This window comes from Pelmatolapia mariae, linkage group LG10_11 (assembly GCF_036321145.2).
Source record: "Pelmatolapia mariae isolate MD_Pm_ZW linkage group LG10_11, Pm_UMD_F_2, whole genome shotgun sequence".
Taxonomy (NCBI): Eukaryota; Metazoa; Chordata; class Actinopteri; order Cichliformes; family Cichlidae; genus Pelmatolapia; species Pelmatolapia mariae.
In genome coordinates this window covers 70,600,835-70,618,106 of record NC_086236.1, presented here as the reverse complement: position 1 = coordinate 70,618,106, position 17,272 = coordinate 70,600,835, and the positions used below count along the sequence as shown (strand labels likewise).

The following is a 17,272-nucleotide window of genomic DNA, read 5'->3' as shown; positions in this document are numbered from 1 at the left end:
TGTCATTTCTTTGTTATCCACCCACGCACATGCAACCACCCCCGCGCACTTCTGCTTTGTGAAAATGCAGGGAGTGCAGATGTTTTGCTGTTGTGGTTACCTTTAAACCAATAGTGCTACTCCACTGTACCCACAGCGACGCTTTGTCTATCACGCGCTGCACTGTGCATGCACATTTTGCACCGTTTCCTGTCAGTCGCTAGGGGACCCAGCTCTGTGCGATGCCTCTGGTCTGTGTTGTGTCTGTGAGCACAGTCGGGCAGCAGTCGTCGCCACTGTGCGTCGCCGAAGATGTTGCAGCAGCAGCAGCCTCTGACGGGCAATGGGCCATCCAACGGCCGGGGACTCGGCGTGAGTGGCCACCCCGGGATGCACGCGCTCAACTCAGTTCACCAACCCTCCCAGCATCGGCCCGACGGAGCGGAGTCGGGCCTCGAGGGTACAGAGAACGGACATGAAACCCGCAGAGATATTGGGGACATACTGCAGCAGATAATGACTATCACCGACCAAAGTTTGGACGAGGCACAAGCAAAGTGAGTCACAGCTATGTTTTTTTCTTTTTAAGTATTGTTATTTAGTGGTATTGACGCTGCAGCAGCTTTTTGTTGTGCTGCTTTGTCGACTCCGTCTCGCAGTGACAAAGTTTCCTGAACTTCACTCTATTGTTTAGATTATTCAGCTAGAAGCTAGCTAATTAGCTGGACTAATGACATAAAGTTGCTTTTGGTGTAACCTGTGCAGATTCAAACTCACATGCCAGTGTTTACTGTTTCTGTGCTGTAAGTTAGGAACACGCATTTCTTTCAGCAGCGGCTGTTTAATATGTAGGTATTGTTAGCATGCTACACTAACCAAGGCTAACAAGCTAATGCTAAAATAGGTAGCTAAGGACCGCGCCGATATAAATGTTAACACTGCGCTATAACACGCGTTACAATTTAATTACATAGTAAACAACTAAATATACTATATAACATGTTGGCTGTCATATGCAGACATACTAGCAGTGAAAGGTTACCCCCTTAACTATCAGCTAGCCAGGAGCTAACTTTTGCTAGCTCGGCTAAATGTAGTCACTTTGTGATTTCTGTTTTTGTTTTGGTCGATTTGCGTACTGTCATTCTATGCCTTTGTTTACAAATAGGCTGGTAGGTCATGTTTGTTCTTTTTTATGTACAGGAAACATGCGCTCAACTGTCACCGAATGAAACCCGCTTTGTTCAGCGTTTTGTGCGAGATCAAGGAAAAAACTGGTAGGTTTCTGCTCTATTTGCAGGAGTTTTCTTGTGCTCTCTGTCAACAGCCATGGCTTTAATTTTGTTTGGGAGCGTTATTAGACTGTGTTGACATTCTGTCATCAGGAACCAATAAAGACATAAACAATCTGAATGGCCAAGTAAACACACAGAGATAGTTTTTATACTTTCAGAGTCAAAAGCAAAATAATCCGACAGCCCTCTTAATAAATGCTTATTGGAGTATAAGTGGACTCAAATGACAACAGCTGGACAAACATAAGGTACAATTGCTACAGTGCAATATATTATAGTCATATCAGGTTGCTGTCAGGACTATATTATCTTTAAGCTGCCACAAGGACTGATAAAGTAAATTGTTTCTTCCTCATTCTACATCACCTGTATTGACTTTGTATAGATTTCTTCGTAATAAGCTAATTTTGTATTATATTTAGTATTCATGATGGAGAAAAAAGGGTAGTTAAAATAGTTCAAAAGCATTAAGAAAAGGAGCAAGATGGTATACAACAAGAAGAAGTGCAATGCAAATAAATAAAAAGTCAGTGTACAGAGGTGGTAAGCTCTTGTACACTATATACACACATAGATGTGATTTTTATACATTGGGATATTTTTCTTTATTTTATTTTTAAAAATATTTTCTACTTAGCTGTGCGCCTTTTTGAGTAATGCTTAACTTATTGAGCTATTTTGTCTTGTTTTTATTTTATTTAAGCTGTTGTGTTATGTGTTGTGTCTAATGTTTTGGCCATGATAACACCAACTTGGGATAAATAAAACTGATTTTATCGCATTTTATATGCATTATAACTTCACATTCTACAACGAAGCATAGGGTCAACTCACTGCATTCATTTATATAACAGAAGGGCGATGAGTAATCTTTTATTTAGATTTCACCTATAGTTGCACTTCAAAACCAGCAAAAAACTAGATTCTTCTAAATTCTTCTTGTAAATATTTACCTTTCAAATGAACAAATTAGGTTATTTATGACTTCTGGTGATAAACTGGTGATATAGTTTAAAGGCTTTGACTTTATTGTAATTGTCCCCTTCCAGTCATTAAACTATAATCTTTGAACCATGAGTGACAGATCTAGAGTTGCAAGATATTTTACAATATCTGTCATAGGGTAAAGGAACCTGTACAGGTATGATGAACACTTAAAATAACTAGGTTGCACCAAGGTACAGTCTGAAGTGAAAATGTTATGAGAGTGATGCACAAAACAAAAGGAGAGCACACAAAAAAACTACTTATCTATTTCCAAACATGGTTCCATCATTTTTTTATGGTTCATTATTTGTAAAGGCTTTGGTTTAAGAGAGTTGCGAGTCTTTTTCCCACCTGTGGGACTAATAAACAAACAAATTTCCCACCTGTGGGACTAATAAAGGTCATCTTATCTTTTACCTTCAAAACCAACAGACTTTTGTCTCATTGACAGGCCTTTCAATGAGGAACACCCAGGAGGAAGAGCCTCAAGATCCTCAGCTGGTGCGACTGGACAACATGCTGCTGGCGGAGGGCGTAGCGGGGCCAGAGAAGGGTGGCGGGGCTGCTGCTGCTGTTTCTGCTGCCACCAGCTCTGGGGGGATGTCACCTGACAGCTCTCTCGAGCACTCCGACTACAAAAGCAAGTTGAGCCAGATTCGCAGTATCTACCACACTGAGCTGGAGAAGTATGAGCAGGTATTGTGTCGCAACAGCAGCTTAGCACTGACATTGCCTGTACGTGCTTGCTTGTACTAGAGGTACCTGGAAGCAATGTTGTACACTGGCATGCTAGATCAAGAGTTCACAGCACATAACTTTGCTTCAGGGCGGATTCATTCCTTTCCATTTGTGTCAGGTATGACTCAGTAAATCTTTATGTTGAGAGGCATTTTAGGCTTATTAGACCAATAAGCTCCACTGAAGCCCTACTTGTGAGCTCGTATCAAAGAGAAAATTAGATCTGCTATAAAATCCTCTTAAATGCAACATACAATTAAGTTCCCGAAACACAAACACAAACCTTTGCCCCATACTTAAGATTAAGGATATGCTGATATCAGTCAGGGGTGTCTATCTGACTGTGGTCATGTAGTCGAAAAACTATTCCAAGGCAACCGATACCACCCTCCAGCAATGCAATATTAGTTTTTAGTAAAATGAAGATTTCAATGTTTTAGAGTTTTAAGAAGAAAACCAAAAACTATGCAAACTCCGTCACATTTTCAAGGGCGGATTTTTTAAAACATCTAAGAACAAAAAGAGCGGCATATTCAAGGAGATCAAGTATGAGATCCCAGTCATCACCTTGTCATAAAAACTGTATTTCCAAACTTGCGCCCATCAGCAGCTAGTTGCAAGACTTTCCGCTGACATTTGTAGTAGAACTGCCAGGACACATAAACTGCAGAGTAGGTTTAGGAGTATCAGGGTTTGCACTCTAGTTTAAAAAAAGACAGGTGTGTTTGATAACACTGGTCAGCAGTTTTTCAGAAGTTTTTAATGGCTGTTGTTTGCAAAATAATTTTTTGTTTTTCAAGTTTGCAAGTTTTCACATTTGTCAAGTTTTGTAAACTTATATCTTGTTATGTTTATGGTGGTATCTTATGATAATAGCTTTCTTCATTATGTAACCATTTAAAAATAGAGGAGCGTTAATATCAAACATTATGTTAGAAAGGATAGTGAAGTTATTACTTTAGTTGAAAAGAAAACACTGAATCTTTTTAGAGCCCACTATGCCAGACTTGGTCACGATGAATTACTGTGGAGAAATGTCAATTTCATCAGTTACCCAGAATATTATGAAATGTAGATATGTTGGTTTCATCACTTCACAGTGAAGTGTCAAAGTTAAATATCAAAGTATTTAGCTGTGTAGGACCCTAATAGATGAAATGTGGAGATTATATACATTTTAGTCACAGTCCTCTTAGGAACATATTATGAAAGAAATTAAACTCTTACCTTTTTGATATTTTAATATGCTTTAAAAAACGTCCAAGGTAACATCAAATTCAAATTTGACATTTCGTATTTGATACATTCCATTTTTTCAAGTCCAGTTTGAAATCAGATGAATAGTTTAAGAAAAGTGGATATCTGAAAACCACCACTAGCTTTGAGCCATTTTTTTGCCAACACTTCAGGGTCATAATATATTTTAGTAATATATGGTTTCAGTTTGTGGTCTTATATCTGACTTCGCAGCATTTCATGAAAACCAGTGCCCACCAATTATTTTAGGCATCATTTCAGTTTCAGCGACTCAAAATGAGTAAGGTTTGACTATGTTGCTTTTGGAAGCGTTTGTTTGTAGACCAGTGCAATATATGCTTTTTGTTATAGCCAGAAAGTGAGAAACATTGGATTAATGGATGTGGGTGTTATCTTAATGTCATAGCATTGTATATTAGTATATTGTATGTAATATAATATATTAATATTAATTATATCAACAAGAAGTTTACAGTAAGTATTCAGAGGTATTTCTAATATTCATTCCTTGTCATTAGAAGAACAGAATCATTAGTGTAATCCCAGAAAACACCTTTAGTAATAACCACATGTTCACGACAATTTGTTGCAGTGCACAGAGTGACCTAATAAAGAGACCACTAAGTGTGCGTGCTTACCAATAAGAACAATTGTCGTACCAATTATCCTTATTATCAATTAAACTGGGTTTTTTTTCAACATGGAATTGTCTTTCCAGCTAGAAAACATCATAATTAACAGAAGTAATGAAGTTTTATAAAATAACACATGTATAGCAGCTTCACTTCTCTCCTTCATTGTGTTTCGTCTTGCACCACCTTTCACCAGGCGTGCACCGAGTTCACCACCCATGTGATGAACCTGCTGAGGGAGCAGTCGCGCACACGGCCTGTGACTCCACGGGAGATTGAGCGGATGGTGGGCATCATCCACCGCAAATTCAGTTCGATCCAGACCCAGCTAAAGCAGAGCACCTGTGAGGCGGTCATGATACTGAGGTCCCGCTTTCTAGATGCAAGGTGAGCATTGTAGTTTTTCTTTTTTTCTTTTTTAAGGTGACCTGTTATGGTTTATTAGGTCATATAGAATGTTGCACTGATAGATGCTTACATTAAATGTGATCAAAGTTTCAATTAATGGAGTTAGTGTTTGTGAAAGTAATCCCTGCAAGTTACCAGCTCCAGTTTCAGACTGCTTTAAATGATCTGTTTCAAGCAGTTTTTCTCCTCATGGATCGGTATGATTTCAGAAACTAATGTCGTCACCCCCAAACATCCTTTTTGAGCCAGGAAAACCCCTGTTCACTGTGTTCTAACCCTTTTTCAGACGCAAGAGGCGCAACTTCAGCAAACAGGCTACAGAGGTCCTCAATGAGTATTTTTACTCCCACTTGTCTAACCCATATCCCAGTGAAGAAGCCAAAGAGGAACTTGCCAAACAGTGTGGTATCACCGTCTCTCAGGTGAGCATGCGTCAAGAAACCAGGAGAAAGGAAAAGTTGTGGGTGTCCATGGATTCATATAGCATTCATTTACTCTCCAACTGTTACAGGCAGGATTTTAAAGATTTTAATTTTAAAAAAAAAAGTAGTGACTGATTTCTGCTTAGGTGACCTCAAATGCTTACAATTTGTATTAAGCTGTTTGAAATGGCTACTGGAGGTTTAAGAATGCTTCTTCAAAATGTGGTCATTTTAATGATTACCTTTTATTTTTGGAAGGTCTCCAACTGGTTTGGCAACAAGAGAATTCGCTACAAGAAAAACATTGGCAAGTTCCAAGAGGAAGCCAATCTCTACGCCATGAAAACAGCCTTGGGAGCTAGACAGGGCGATGATTCCCCACACACTCCCAATTCCACAGGTAACTAAGAAAATGACATTAACAGTAAATGCCTACTTGCCTTTAGGCGATAAACTCAGTTGTTTATCAACTCAGCCCTTCTCTGGCCCCTGATTCTCCACACCTACATGAGTCATGCCGATATGCCTGATGATTAATGACTTGTTTATTAAATGTCAGGTAACAGTAAAAACCCCTTGGATTTCTTTATGGTGAATTATAAAAATATGTCTGTCACAAATGACTATCAAGGTTTGTCGTTCTTCAGGGTCAGGGTCCTTCTCTCTGTCCGGATCAGCTGACCTGTTCCTCGGGGTTCCACCTGTGAACGGTGAACAGTCTGCCTACCAAATGGGAGTGCAGGTATTTACATATGTTTAAATATTAACTTGTGCCTCTCTTGTATTTTTTTCCTTTCTAATTGGGAACTTAGTAGAGAAGTAAGATCAGTTTAGTCGCCCGGTCTAAAAGAAAGAAAAAAGCTCAGAAAACAGTAACAAATGAAACATCTTTGGATAATCAAATCATGTTTTAACACTTAGTGTTTTGTAGAACATCAAATCAAATCAAATCAAATCACTTTTATTGTCACATCACATGTGCAGGTACACTGGTACAGTACATGTGAGTGAAATTCTTGTGTGCGAGCTTCACAAGCAACAGAGTTGTGCAAAATACAATAATGTAAAACAAGCAAAATATAAAAATGGCTAATCTAAAAAGTAATAAATATATGTACAATATGTAAAGGTATATACATTACTGAATGTGTATACTAAATATGTTTTTCTACGTGTGTGTGTTTGAGTGTGTATATAGTGTGTATATAAGACAGTGTCATATTAATTTACTGACTGAGGCTGCTGTTAGAAGTGCTAGCAGCATCAGGTTCACAGGTTCTGCCTGTGCAGAATGTGGCTGCAGAGCGCTTTGGATGTGTGTTTATATGTTAGTTTACGTTCACATCAAAGCAATGCAGAACTGTGTTGTCCACGAGAGAATGACAGAATGTCTCGCTCCGACTAGCATCTAGATGACTAGTTGTGCAAATTCGTATTATCAGCAGATCCAATGATAATCAAACCAACAAAGGTTTCATCTAACAGCATGTCTATCTGTGTAGCTAAAGCTCAAAATGCTGTTTTCCTTGCAGCTGAGCCAATGCAAAAAAAATAAATAAATAAATAAATTAAATAAATAAATTATTGTTACTGCAAGTTATGTATTACTTGTTTAAGCTCTGCCTGAATCTGCTAGGATCAACTTGTTGTATTTGTGGCATTTAAAATAAGTGTTGCCAACAGGGGAGTTGCACCCTCTGGTGGACAAACTATCCAACATAAACACTTAAAATATGGTTGAGGGGTGTTTCTCCTGTCTCTTCTTTACTTTTTAAATTTGTCAGCCTTTGAAAATTCATATGCGGCCAATCTTGTACCCAACATTATATCCAGCTGATGCCACTCAGGATTGACAGAATAACCCTGAACATTATTTTTTTTCTCTCTCTCTCTTTTGATTTCTTAGGCTAACGGAAACTGGCAGGGTCGAAACTCGCCCCCATCTGGCACCTCGCCTCATAGCGACCAGTCAGAAAACTCTGACTGATGGCCCCACCCACTGACACAGAACGACAGCGACGGAAAGATTGATGACGGAAAAAGACCGAAAGAATGATATCACACTTCCCACTTGGCTGCAGTTGTTTTTGTATATTGTTTGTTTGGTTTGGTTATTTTAAATGTAAGTTGTCTATTTTTTTTCTTCTTTTCTTAGCGCTCAGCGTTGGTCATTATTATGTTTGTCTGATTAGCTGAGTGCACAGATGATAGAGTGAACGTGTGTGTCGTGTGCATGCTGGCGTGGTTTTCTCATTGGGGTTGTAGGGTTTATTTTCCACTACTTTTGACATGTTACTGAGATCTGTTTGTGGTTGGGAGGGGGGGAAAATGCGACTGTATCATGATTGTTTTAGCACACTATATCATTATTATTAATATTATTACTTTTAATATTAGTGCTACAGCTATTTTCTTTTAACAGTTCATAAAGAGAGATGACATTTAGTGAATGAGAGGGCAATAGAGAAAAATCCAAAGACTCCGTGTGTTTGTTTCTCTGTTTTGTTTTGTTTTCTACTGGGCTTATGTGTCCATGTAAAGTGAATGAGGTGTGCCTGAGTCCATATTAATGGTTTGAATGAGTGTATCAACAGTGCTGTCTTTTTTTCTGTACAGTGAAACACCTGTATCCTCTCTCTACCTCTTTTACAATAAAGACTCTCTGTATTCACAAGCAGCTGGAGATCGGTCACATTCATGGGGTCATAATGAATAAACTAAAAGACTAGGGGGCAGTATAATGGGCTACTTTATTCAAGACACAAACAGTAACTGATTCATTAGCAGCACTAACACACACACACAATCATACACATATATATATATGGTAGTATAATTATTGGTAGTTCTGATATTTTGCCATTGTTTTGGAGTTTGTAGTGGATCAGCACCATTTAGACTGTTTGAATTTGTTCTGAGTTGAGGACCTGTGTTTTTTTTTTTGTTTTTTTTTACTATAATTACTCCAGTACAAAAGCAGAGAATGTTGCTCATAGCTTTAAAAGGAAACTTATCAATATCGTTGACAATCACCAACATTAGATTATTAATTTCTGAAAAGCAGTTTGACTCCTAACCAGAAGTAATGTTGCAAAACTAAACAATAGGCTAAGGATTGCATGCAACCTAAAAACTACACATGTACTGTGTTTGCTCAGGGGCATTATCATGTTTTTTTTTTTCTTTTGTTGGGTCCCACAGGAAATCAGAGTATTTGATCAAGTTCTTGTGTAGCTTAGATGTAGGCTACTGCATAAATGGTGGTATTGTACCACAGTACTAGTATTTATAAGTATCTAAATAAAAGTAATAATCCTTTTTAACTGATATGGCAAAGGTTTTAGCAAAACTATGTCCTTAAAGTAGTTACAGTAGTACTCAGAATTTACTATATTATTATTATAATAGATCATAATTATAGGCATGCATCTGTATATTTCTTACAGCAGCTAGTGATTTTAATTACTTATTAATAACATCATCAAATATTAATATTTTAAAATCTTCAAGATAATAAGTAAAGTTTTAAAATAATTGGGTTGGAGAGCAAAATATTAAATTTTCATCCAAATTGTAGCAGCAGTAGAAAATAGAAATCATATAAATACTTAAAGACTGTACTTTAGTAAAGTACTTGTGCAAATGTAAAAGTAAGATTGAGTGTATTCAAGTCCAAATTACTAAAATTCACTATCTTTTAAATGTAGATGCAAAATAAAATAAATAAGCACGTGGTAATAGACCTCCTCCAGAGCGAAGAGAAAAAAACTTAGAATTTAGAGTTTTCGGATTATGCCAACATATCTCATTATCTGAAATTTTAGTCATGTTTAATGTGAATTTCAATCACTCTGATACACTCTCTTGTTCTCTGGTCTCAGGCGCTCGCAAAGAAAGTGACAGGACTTCTGTAAGTTTTTTTGAAGACGTTCCACCGGTCATCCGAGAGGACATCTTTAAGTTTCTTTGCTTTCTTTCCAACCTCCTTAGAAGGCCATGACCTGGATGACAGAGAACTTACACAGACATATCTTGCTCTCTCTCTCTCTCTCTCACACACACACACACACACACACATAGTAAATGCAAAAACAATATATAGCAATAATCAATAGCGTCAATAGCTGCTGATCAGCACCATGGACAGCAACTGTAGCCAGAAGCTGGGGGAATGGAAACTTTTACCTAAACTTATACTATACGCTGACATCATCTTCTTCAACCAGGGTTAGGGGAGGAGGCATCTTACCAAACAAGCATAGCCTACTCATGATCATCATCATCAGTTATTTCCAGTGGACCAGCTTCTAGATACATCGCACCCACATATTACAGTATGAGTCCATATTTTCAACATATACATGAGTAAAAATGTTTCAGTCCTTTACAAATACAAACCACTCACCCGTTCGTTTTAAGGCCTTGTGCTCAGCAAAGTCACTGACAACACTGCTTAATTCCCAAGTCCTCGGAGAATACTCGTTTTTTGTTGCTGTTGTTGTTGTTTTGCTTTGGTCAAACATAAATGAAAACAACTCTGCAGGATACTTTTCAAAAAAGAAATGGTTACATAGTTGATATCAACAAGTTAAAAGATATCACCACCACATTATACAGACAGCAAGGTCAGGGAACACATGCAATATGTTTCCCAGCATGTCTCCCGCCATTAAAACACAACTTAATCAGTGCAGTGGAAAATAATTGAATCTGCAGCTAAAATTCAATTTGTAAGCTATATGCCATACTGCATAAATATATGCTATACTCAAAGTTGGACTTTGAGTCTCAAGATAGAACATGACTTAAACATTTAGTTAAATATATCATCTTATAACCTTTCCACTTCAGCATAATGACGTGAATAGAAGTGTCATGTGTAATATCAAGAATGCCATTGGATAGTTATATAGAGAGGGTCCTTTTTACTACTGAGCCCTACAGGCCATGTGCTCACTGCCTCATCCAGGGTAATATCTTTGCTTATTGTCCAAGTTTGAAGTGCTTTTAAAATATGTTTTACTGTATATAAAGCTTTCTCATTTTTAATTTATTGAAAGAAAAATAATAAAACTTTTGCAAAGGAATCAATACCACATGGAAAGTTTTCATACAAACATTGACCAAAGGGTAAAATTATAACAGCTCCTTTATACCCTTTGTGCGGATACAGTCTTTGTCTATTCACATGTAGGAAGTTCTCACCATCATGTAAGCAACAGCCTGATAATGAAATGGGTGTTGACCTTGAATTACTCTTAGTTGCTTCCCATCTTTGCTCAGTCCTTTGTACAACAAAGTTAGAATTACATATCAGCAGTACACAGAGGTTAGATGAACTGAAGCATTAACATTGCAGTCACTGATTAAGAGCCATTTTTGTATCCAAATGTGCTAAGTAAACCCATCTTCAATTTTGAGTGTTTTTATACTTTGCTTAAAAATGAAACAGGGAACATTAAATTATATTTTTCACAGTAAAAAAAACAAACAAACACTTCCTTTGAACTGTCTAAGTAATCAAAAAACGAATCTGAGACTGTGTGCCATCACGTGGGGTGTGGAGTTCAATCCGGAATCATAATTAAAATTTCGCACCTACATTGTGGTCTAATGTAATTAAGAATGATAATTAATCCATATGTGGGACCTCTGGGGCTCCATGTTCTCCAGCCTGGGAATCACTGCCTCACACGTTAAATTATAAGGGTGTCACGTGGGGTGTGTTCCCTGCTTTCCCACGGTCACTTTCCAAGATCAAAGGATTTGCACAAGTAAAGGTCGAACAACTGCGGGGTTAAACGGCGCGTCAGCACGAGACGGCGGCCCAAATGGCACGCGTGGTCCATTGTGACACGGAGGTGTCAATGCAAAAATGTAAGCTTCTTGCACGCTCCCCCTGCGGGGTGACTAACAAATGCAAAAGTGTGAAGTGTGAATAAGGAGGTGTCGGTATTCGCCCTAAGGAACAAGTTTGAATAAGATAATATATATCAGAATTATAAAAGCACATGCAAGTGGTTTTCCGAAATCTCTACCAAACAATTTAATATTTTCCCCCAACTTTTAATGGGAAGCAACGATGGCGCACGATTTAGCGTTTAAGTAAACGTGGGATAAAATGCAGTTTAACAACTATCAACCCCCAATCTACTGCGAATAGCGAATACCATATTATTCGTTTTACACGCGTCAATGCCTTCTCGTGAACTGTTTTAATGATAAAATAAGAAACATTTAGTCCAGTTTAGACAATCTCAGGATTAGCAGGACTATTGTCCTAACTTGCATTTGGTTGATTTCTGTTTTTCTGTTTTAGCTTTTCTGTGAAGCACTTTGTAATTTTTGTCTTGAAAGGTGCTATACAAATAAAATGTTACCTTACCTTTTTACCTTGTTTAGAATTTCATTCACTGCGTAAACAGCTCAACGGGTACAGAGACGGCAAGGAAAAGTCAAGTTTCTTTAAATAAATCAGATTCTGTGTTGACAATACACGAGACTTCATAGAATATAAGACCCCAAATCTTACTGAAATATAAAGGGATTAAAGCGCAGACACATGACCAGAAACTCCCGCGTTAGCGTTATAGGAAATACAGTTTCCAACACTCAAAATCTGGTTTTGTCACTCGGGGTAAAGGAGCTGTTGTGAAGCATTTCATTCAATGTTTGTCACCTATAGTGTGTACAAAAATGAGTTACAAATGTCATTCTTATTATTTAAATTATTTTTATTGGTTATTTTTACGTGTGAGTTTTTATGCATACACGTAAAATATGCGCACATATCTGCGCAATGGGGAAGATCTCCGTGTTTGGTGAATATGAGACTGTGATAGGCGATTTAAATTAATTAAATCTTGGTTGGGTTTTAAGGAACGACGAGGCTGAGATACCAGGAGGAGGGGTTTGGAGGAGGAGGAGTCTTTTAGCTGCAGGGAGTCAGTAAAAAGAAGTCAAAAGGAACAAGAGCCTCATTACCTGATCGGTGTCAGCCTGAGAAGGAAGGTGTTAGAGCATCGGCAACCATGAAGCTGCTACAGGAAGCCGAGGAAGCAACAAACAATAAAAAGGTAAAAAAACAAAAAACAAACAACAACTTTGATTTTTTTTATTCACATGGGCAAATGCAGCCACTTTGACAAAGACTCGAATGAGGATTTAGTCGTTTGTTTCAATCTAATTGGAATTTAGACGCAGCTGCGATTATATTTAGTTTGTTTCTCGGGTAAAGTCTGATCAACTTTGTATCACTTGTAACACAGAAATTAAAACAAAAAAACACTTTTAGACTTTTCTTTTCCTTTTGCAATAGTTAATAAAATCTCAGGTGGAGAAACGTCGAAGGGAGAGAATGAACCGCAGTTTGGAGTGTCTGAGGACCATGTTGCTGCAGGAGCCACAAGAAGTAAGATAATATTTTAGTTCTCTTTGAATATGGTTCATGAATTTCAGTACTGTTTATTTATTAATGTTTTCTTTTTTTATGTAACGTAAAGATCAGTTAACTTGCTGCTCTCATGCAGGGCTCCACTCAGCACCGAGTGGAGAAAGCTGAGATACTGGAGCATACAGTCCTCTTCCTCCAGAACACTGCCAAAGGAGACAAGACTACAGGTGGACGTGGGGACCAGAAACGCTCCTTTCAGGACGGTTTCTCCACTTGCCTGCAGACAGCTGCGGGGTTTCTGGGCCCCGAGGGGAAAGGGTCGGAGCTCGGATCAGCGCTGGATGCAGCTTTTGCCGCTCGTTTGACCCATTCACACTCACAGCCCGAAGGTCTCCAAAGCAGAAACTTTTTGCCACACGCGAAGTTTATTCTGCGGATGCTGAGGCAGAAGTCCAAGCTCAAACTGCTGGCACGTGCCTCAGGGGAGAAACGTTTGATCCGACCTTACCCACTCCCACTCCAACAAAGGTTTCCCAGAGTCCCCAAACAGCCTCAGAAACAAAGAGAGTCTGAGATCAGAGCGGAGAGAGGAGCGACCAAACAGAGCTCAGCCCAGAGCTCCCCGTCCAGCCACACTTTGTGGAGACCTTGGCCCTGATCACCAGGCAGTGACTTCAGAGCTATCAATGACTATAAACTATTTAACATAAACAGTCAAAAATATTTAATAATGATTGTTGGTATCTATTTGTTGTAACTGAAAAGGATAGGTGTTGTAGTCTTATAAAGACGCATAACCTCATGTCCTGTAAATAATGTAGCTAAATGTATGTTTTCTACCTGCGCTGTATGTGTGATAGGGTTAACTCACTGTTTTAAATACTTTTCAATGAGCTCTGTCAGTGGGGCATCCATTTAATCTGCTTACACAGGGACTCTACCGCGGGACACAGGTGAGCTGGATCAGTCCAGCTGGGATTGCTGCGCTGAAGAGCGAGTGAAGAGGTGAGTTTCACGAAACTCAAGAGCTTCTATTCTCTTTTATGAACTGCTAAAAAAAACAACAAACCCTGCTGCTATATCTGCTATCGTGATCCAGGTGTGCTGTGCTGTGACTGAGTGTCCATCCATCACATTTCCAGGTGTGGAAGCCCAGGGTTTGAGGCTGGGAGACCCACGCAGCTCCTCATATTCACCTCTCTGCTGGCAAGAGCGACATCTGTGTCTCTGTGTACAACATCACTTGTATTCAATCTGATGTTAAATCTTGTCTTTTTTGCACAATAATTTATTCTGGATGTCTCCCTATGGTGAGCTGTACTCTTTAAAATAAAAAGACTTTAAAAAAACAACAACAACACTTTGTGTGATTATTTTAAGATTAAAAGAAATCCGGAGGACTCTAGTCTGCGGTTACTCTGACAGCTCCTTTTAGTCTGGATCAGAGGTGTGAAGCTCGACCTCCTGCAGAGTTACATCCTCCAGGTGTGAAGTCTGGGCATGAAGCTCTGCAGCATCTCTCACTTCAAAGACATCACAGAGAGCCTTCTGTATTCACTGAAAAATGTTACTATAACTAGGAAGACTTAAGAAAACCGAGACATAACAAAATTAAAATTATTCCATGCATTTCATGTATTTTTCCCCTCATATTCATCATTTCTATTCTTTTGTTGTTGTTGTTGTTGTTTAGTAAGTTTACATTTTTCTCTACAATAATTTCTCCTATTATTAACCTCTACCTGTAATTACACTGACCTTAGACTCGACCTCTTTGAGCTAATACCACTGGATTAGTTCACATTCTTTTCCCAACTAGAGGAGCATCGCATCTTTGTCTTTATTCCTTATTTGAACAATCAGTCACGATAGCTTATCAGTGTATATGACAGGATGGAACCGAACATCTGACACTGTTTATGGCTCTCGTCCGCGTTTGTTTCTCTAGTGATTAGTGTCTATCCCATCACCAGCACCACCCTCAGCTGCTTAGAGGCCATTTGTTTTCTACGCGTGTCTGGTGTCATGTCCCAGGAAGCAAAACGCGTCTTAACACCTCATGTAACCCTTTGAGTTTCAGGCACAGAGGAAGCTTGTCCTTCATTTGCCACATTTTTCTGGTGAGAAATTTGTCTGACTGAGCTTGTTCTTTTAGTCTTTTTTCAGTGAGATAACCAAAAACAAACCAACATAGACGTAGACTGTCTACACATGAAGTGTATTTGCTCATTCGCCAAAAAAATCTTTGTACTAACACACTAAATATCTATTTAGGGTTGCTTAGATATTACTGTCCAATGACTGAGCTCAATGAGACAGATTTCTGTGCCATTTTTTGTAGGAAAACACGAGGGAAGCGGCTCTTTATAACACAATTTTGAAATGAGAACGTCATTAGAGACTTTCAAGCTCTCAAATGGCTTCACTCAATCAGGCGGGCTTGCCTTATTACAACATACAATTTACTGTGACCCTGGAGTTTAGTGCAGTGTCTTCAACTGCTGGTGGCCTGAGACCTTCTGTGATCCAAGCCCTTAGGTGGGCTCAATTTACAAGGATTTAAAAGATTCATATTGTCTGACTCGGGAATAGGAGCTAAACTGGTTCGATTTCAGTTTTAAAACAGAATAACTTGTGTTGATTAAGTTTCTGCCAAAGCAAAACAATTGTGTGCAACCAATGTCCACTATTGAATTAAGTAAATCCAACATGCTCTTTTTTCAGTGTACTTGTTTGATAAAGTACACTTGATAAAGTTTTATCTCATGTATTTAAGAAGTTATGGGGACTGAATGTTAAAAAAAAAACCTAAAAAAAAGAGCGCAGAACTTCGCACACAGCATATAACTCGAAAAGAAAAATTAGTATGAATTATGAGGATGAAAATTGATGGATGGGTTGTTGTGCATTTCTGAGTTGGTCAGGTGACTGATCTTAATAGAAAAGTATTAATTATTATAATAATTATTATAATTAAAAAAATGTCATGCAGACAGATGTTGGATACGTGTCATAGTGGGAGACGTTTTGTAGTCGTGGGAATGTGGAGCAGAAGGCTCAGTCGTTGTTTTATTACCTGTTAAAATTGATGCTTCATTGTGTCCTTGGAGGAGAGGTGGCTCTCGGGTTCCCACGCACAGCACATGCTGGAGGTTCTCACGCGAGCCAAAAGTTCTTTTTTGTTTTTGTTTTTTTTTTAAATTTCCTTTTGTTTTATTCGTGTGACTCAACAATTTGAACAGTTACGCGTAAAAAGATTTATTTTACTTGGATAGTTGATTTCTGTTAAAAATACTTTGTAACAATCTAATATAATTTCTCAAAAATCCAGACTGAAAACTTGAATTACAATTGAATTCCTTGCAAGTTATATAAGATCAGAAAATGCGTATGCTCACACTCAGCTCTTCTGTTGCATGTGATCACCTCACCTAACTTTCTCGTGGGAATCGGGCAGTGGAATAATGTCACACTTTATTACCTGTTAAAATCGATACGTCGTAATTAAGAGTATCTGGAAGAAGAGGTGGAAATCAGTTTCCCATGAGCAGGGCTCCTAAAAATTATGCATTCACAGCTGGATTGATACACAGACTTCTGGCCACGTTTTCAAAGCTGCCAACATTCTGTACCGAGGGAATGATTACTAAAATTTGAAGAGTTGTGAATAAAAAGAAAAAAGTCAGACTACTACTGAAAGCTTCTATCCTTGAATGAGTTTTTGTATTTCGCGTTTTGTGGGGCTTCATAAACATTTTCTTCCTAGCAGCGCTGAGTACCCGAGAACCTGTCGCCTGAGGACACATCTCATTTCTCCTTCCATTATGATCACCTGAAAGTTTACAGTCATTTGTCTGATCTCACGCTGTTTGGGCGGATGTTGGTCACACATGTAAATAACCCTCACACAAGCTGATAACACCTTTCACAGGCGCGTGCAGCTCTCATTTATCGCAGCAGCTGCACGCGCCGGAGGATTAATGATGGGCTCCCACAGCGGCGCCTTTCAGTCTGTATTCATCTTCAGATTCTTGGTGAAATCCCCTCGTAACCGGTAAAGATGATCCTGGAGTATAGAATGACTCAAATGCATTGATTACGCATATCTATCATATCCCATATCAGTGACCAGCAGTGGTGAAAGTCAGGCTACCTTCAAAA

At 38.6% G+C, this 17,272-nt stretch overlaps 2 protein-coding genes across 2 annotated transcripts; both read left to right on the top strand.

Annotated features, from left to right (window-relative positions):
* The first annotated feature begins 217 nt into the window (after positions 1-217).
* Positions 218-8,388, top strand: pbx2 (pre-B-cell leukemia homeobox 2). The gene is made up of 8 exons (XM_063487547.1): positions 218-536; positions 1,183-1,256; positions 2,713-2,957; positions 5,085-5,275; positions 5,583-5,718; positions 5,977-6,118; positions 6,366-6,460; positions 7,625-8,388. Exons 1-8 carry the CDS (start codon positions 292-294, stop codon positions 7,703-7,705), a joined length of 1,209 nt encoding a protein of 402 aa, XP_063343617.1. The 5' UTR covers positions 218-291; the 3' UTR covers positions 7,706-8,388.
* A 4,361-nt stretch (positions 8,389-12,749) lies between these two features.
* On the top strand, positions 12,750-13,769 carry LOC134635752 (transcription factor HES-5-like). The gene is made up of 4 exons (XM_063485265.1): positions 12,750-12,794; positions 13,037-13,129; positions 13,248-13,602; positions 13,651-13,769. Exons 1-4 carry the CDS (start codon positions 12,750-12,752, stop codon positions 13,767-13,769), a joined length of 612 nt encoding a protein of 203 aa, XP_063341335.1.
* The last annotated feature ends 3,503 nt before the right edge of the window (positions 13,770-17,272 follow it).

Coding starts and splice junctions, on each gene's coding strand:
- pbx2 (XM_063487547.1), top strand. CDS start 292: ATGTTGCAGCAGCAGCAGCCTCTGACGGGCAATGGGCCATCCAACGGC. Junction 2,958..5,084: donor AGCTGGAGAAGTATGAGCAG/GTATTGTGTCGC, acceptor ACCTTTCACCAG/GCGTGCACCGAGTTCACCAC. Junction 5,276..5,582: donor TCCCGCTTTCTAGATGCAAG/GTGAGCATTGTA, acceptor ACCCTTTTTCAG/ACGCAAGAGGCGCAACTTCA.
- LOC134635752 (XM_063485265.1), top strand. CDS start 12,750: ATGAAGCTGCTACAGGAAGCCGAGGAAGCAACAAACAATAAAAAG. Junction 13,130..13,247: donor TGCTGCAGGAGCCACAAGAA/GTAAGATAATAT, acceptor GCTCTCATGCAG/GGCTCCACTCAGCACCGAGT. Junction 13,603..13,650: donor ACGTGCCTCAGGGGAGAAAC/GTTTGATCCGAC, acceptor GGTTTCCCAGAG/TCCCCAAACAGCCTCAGAAA.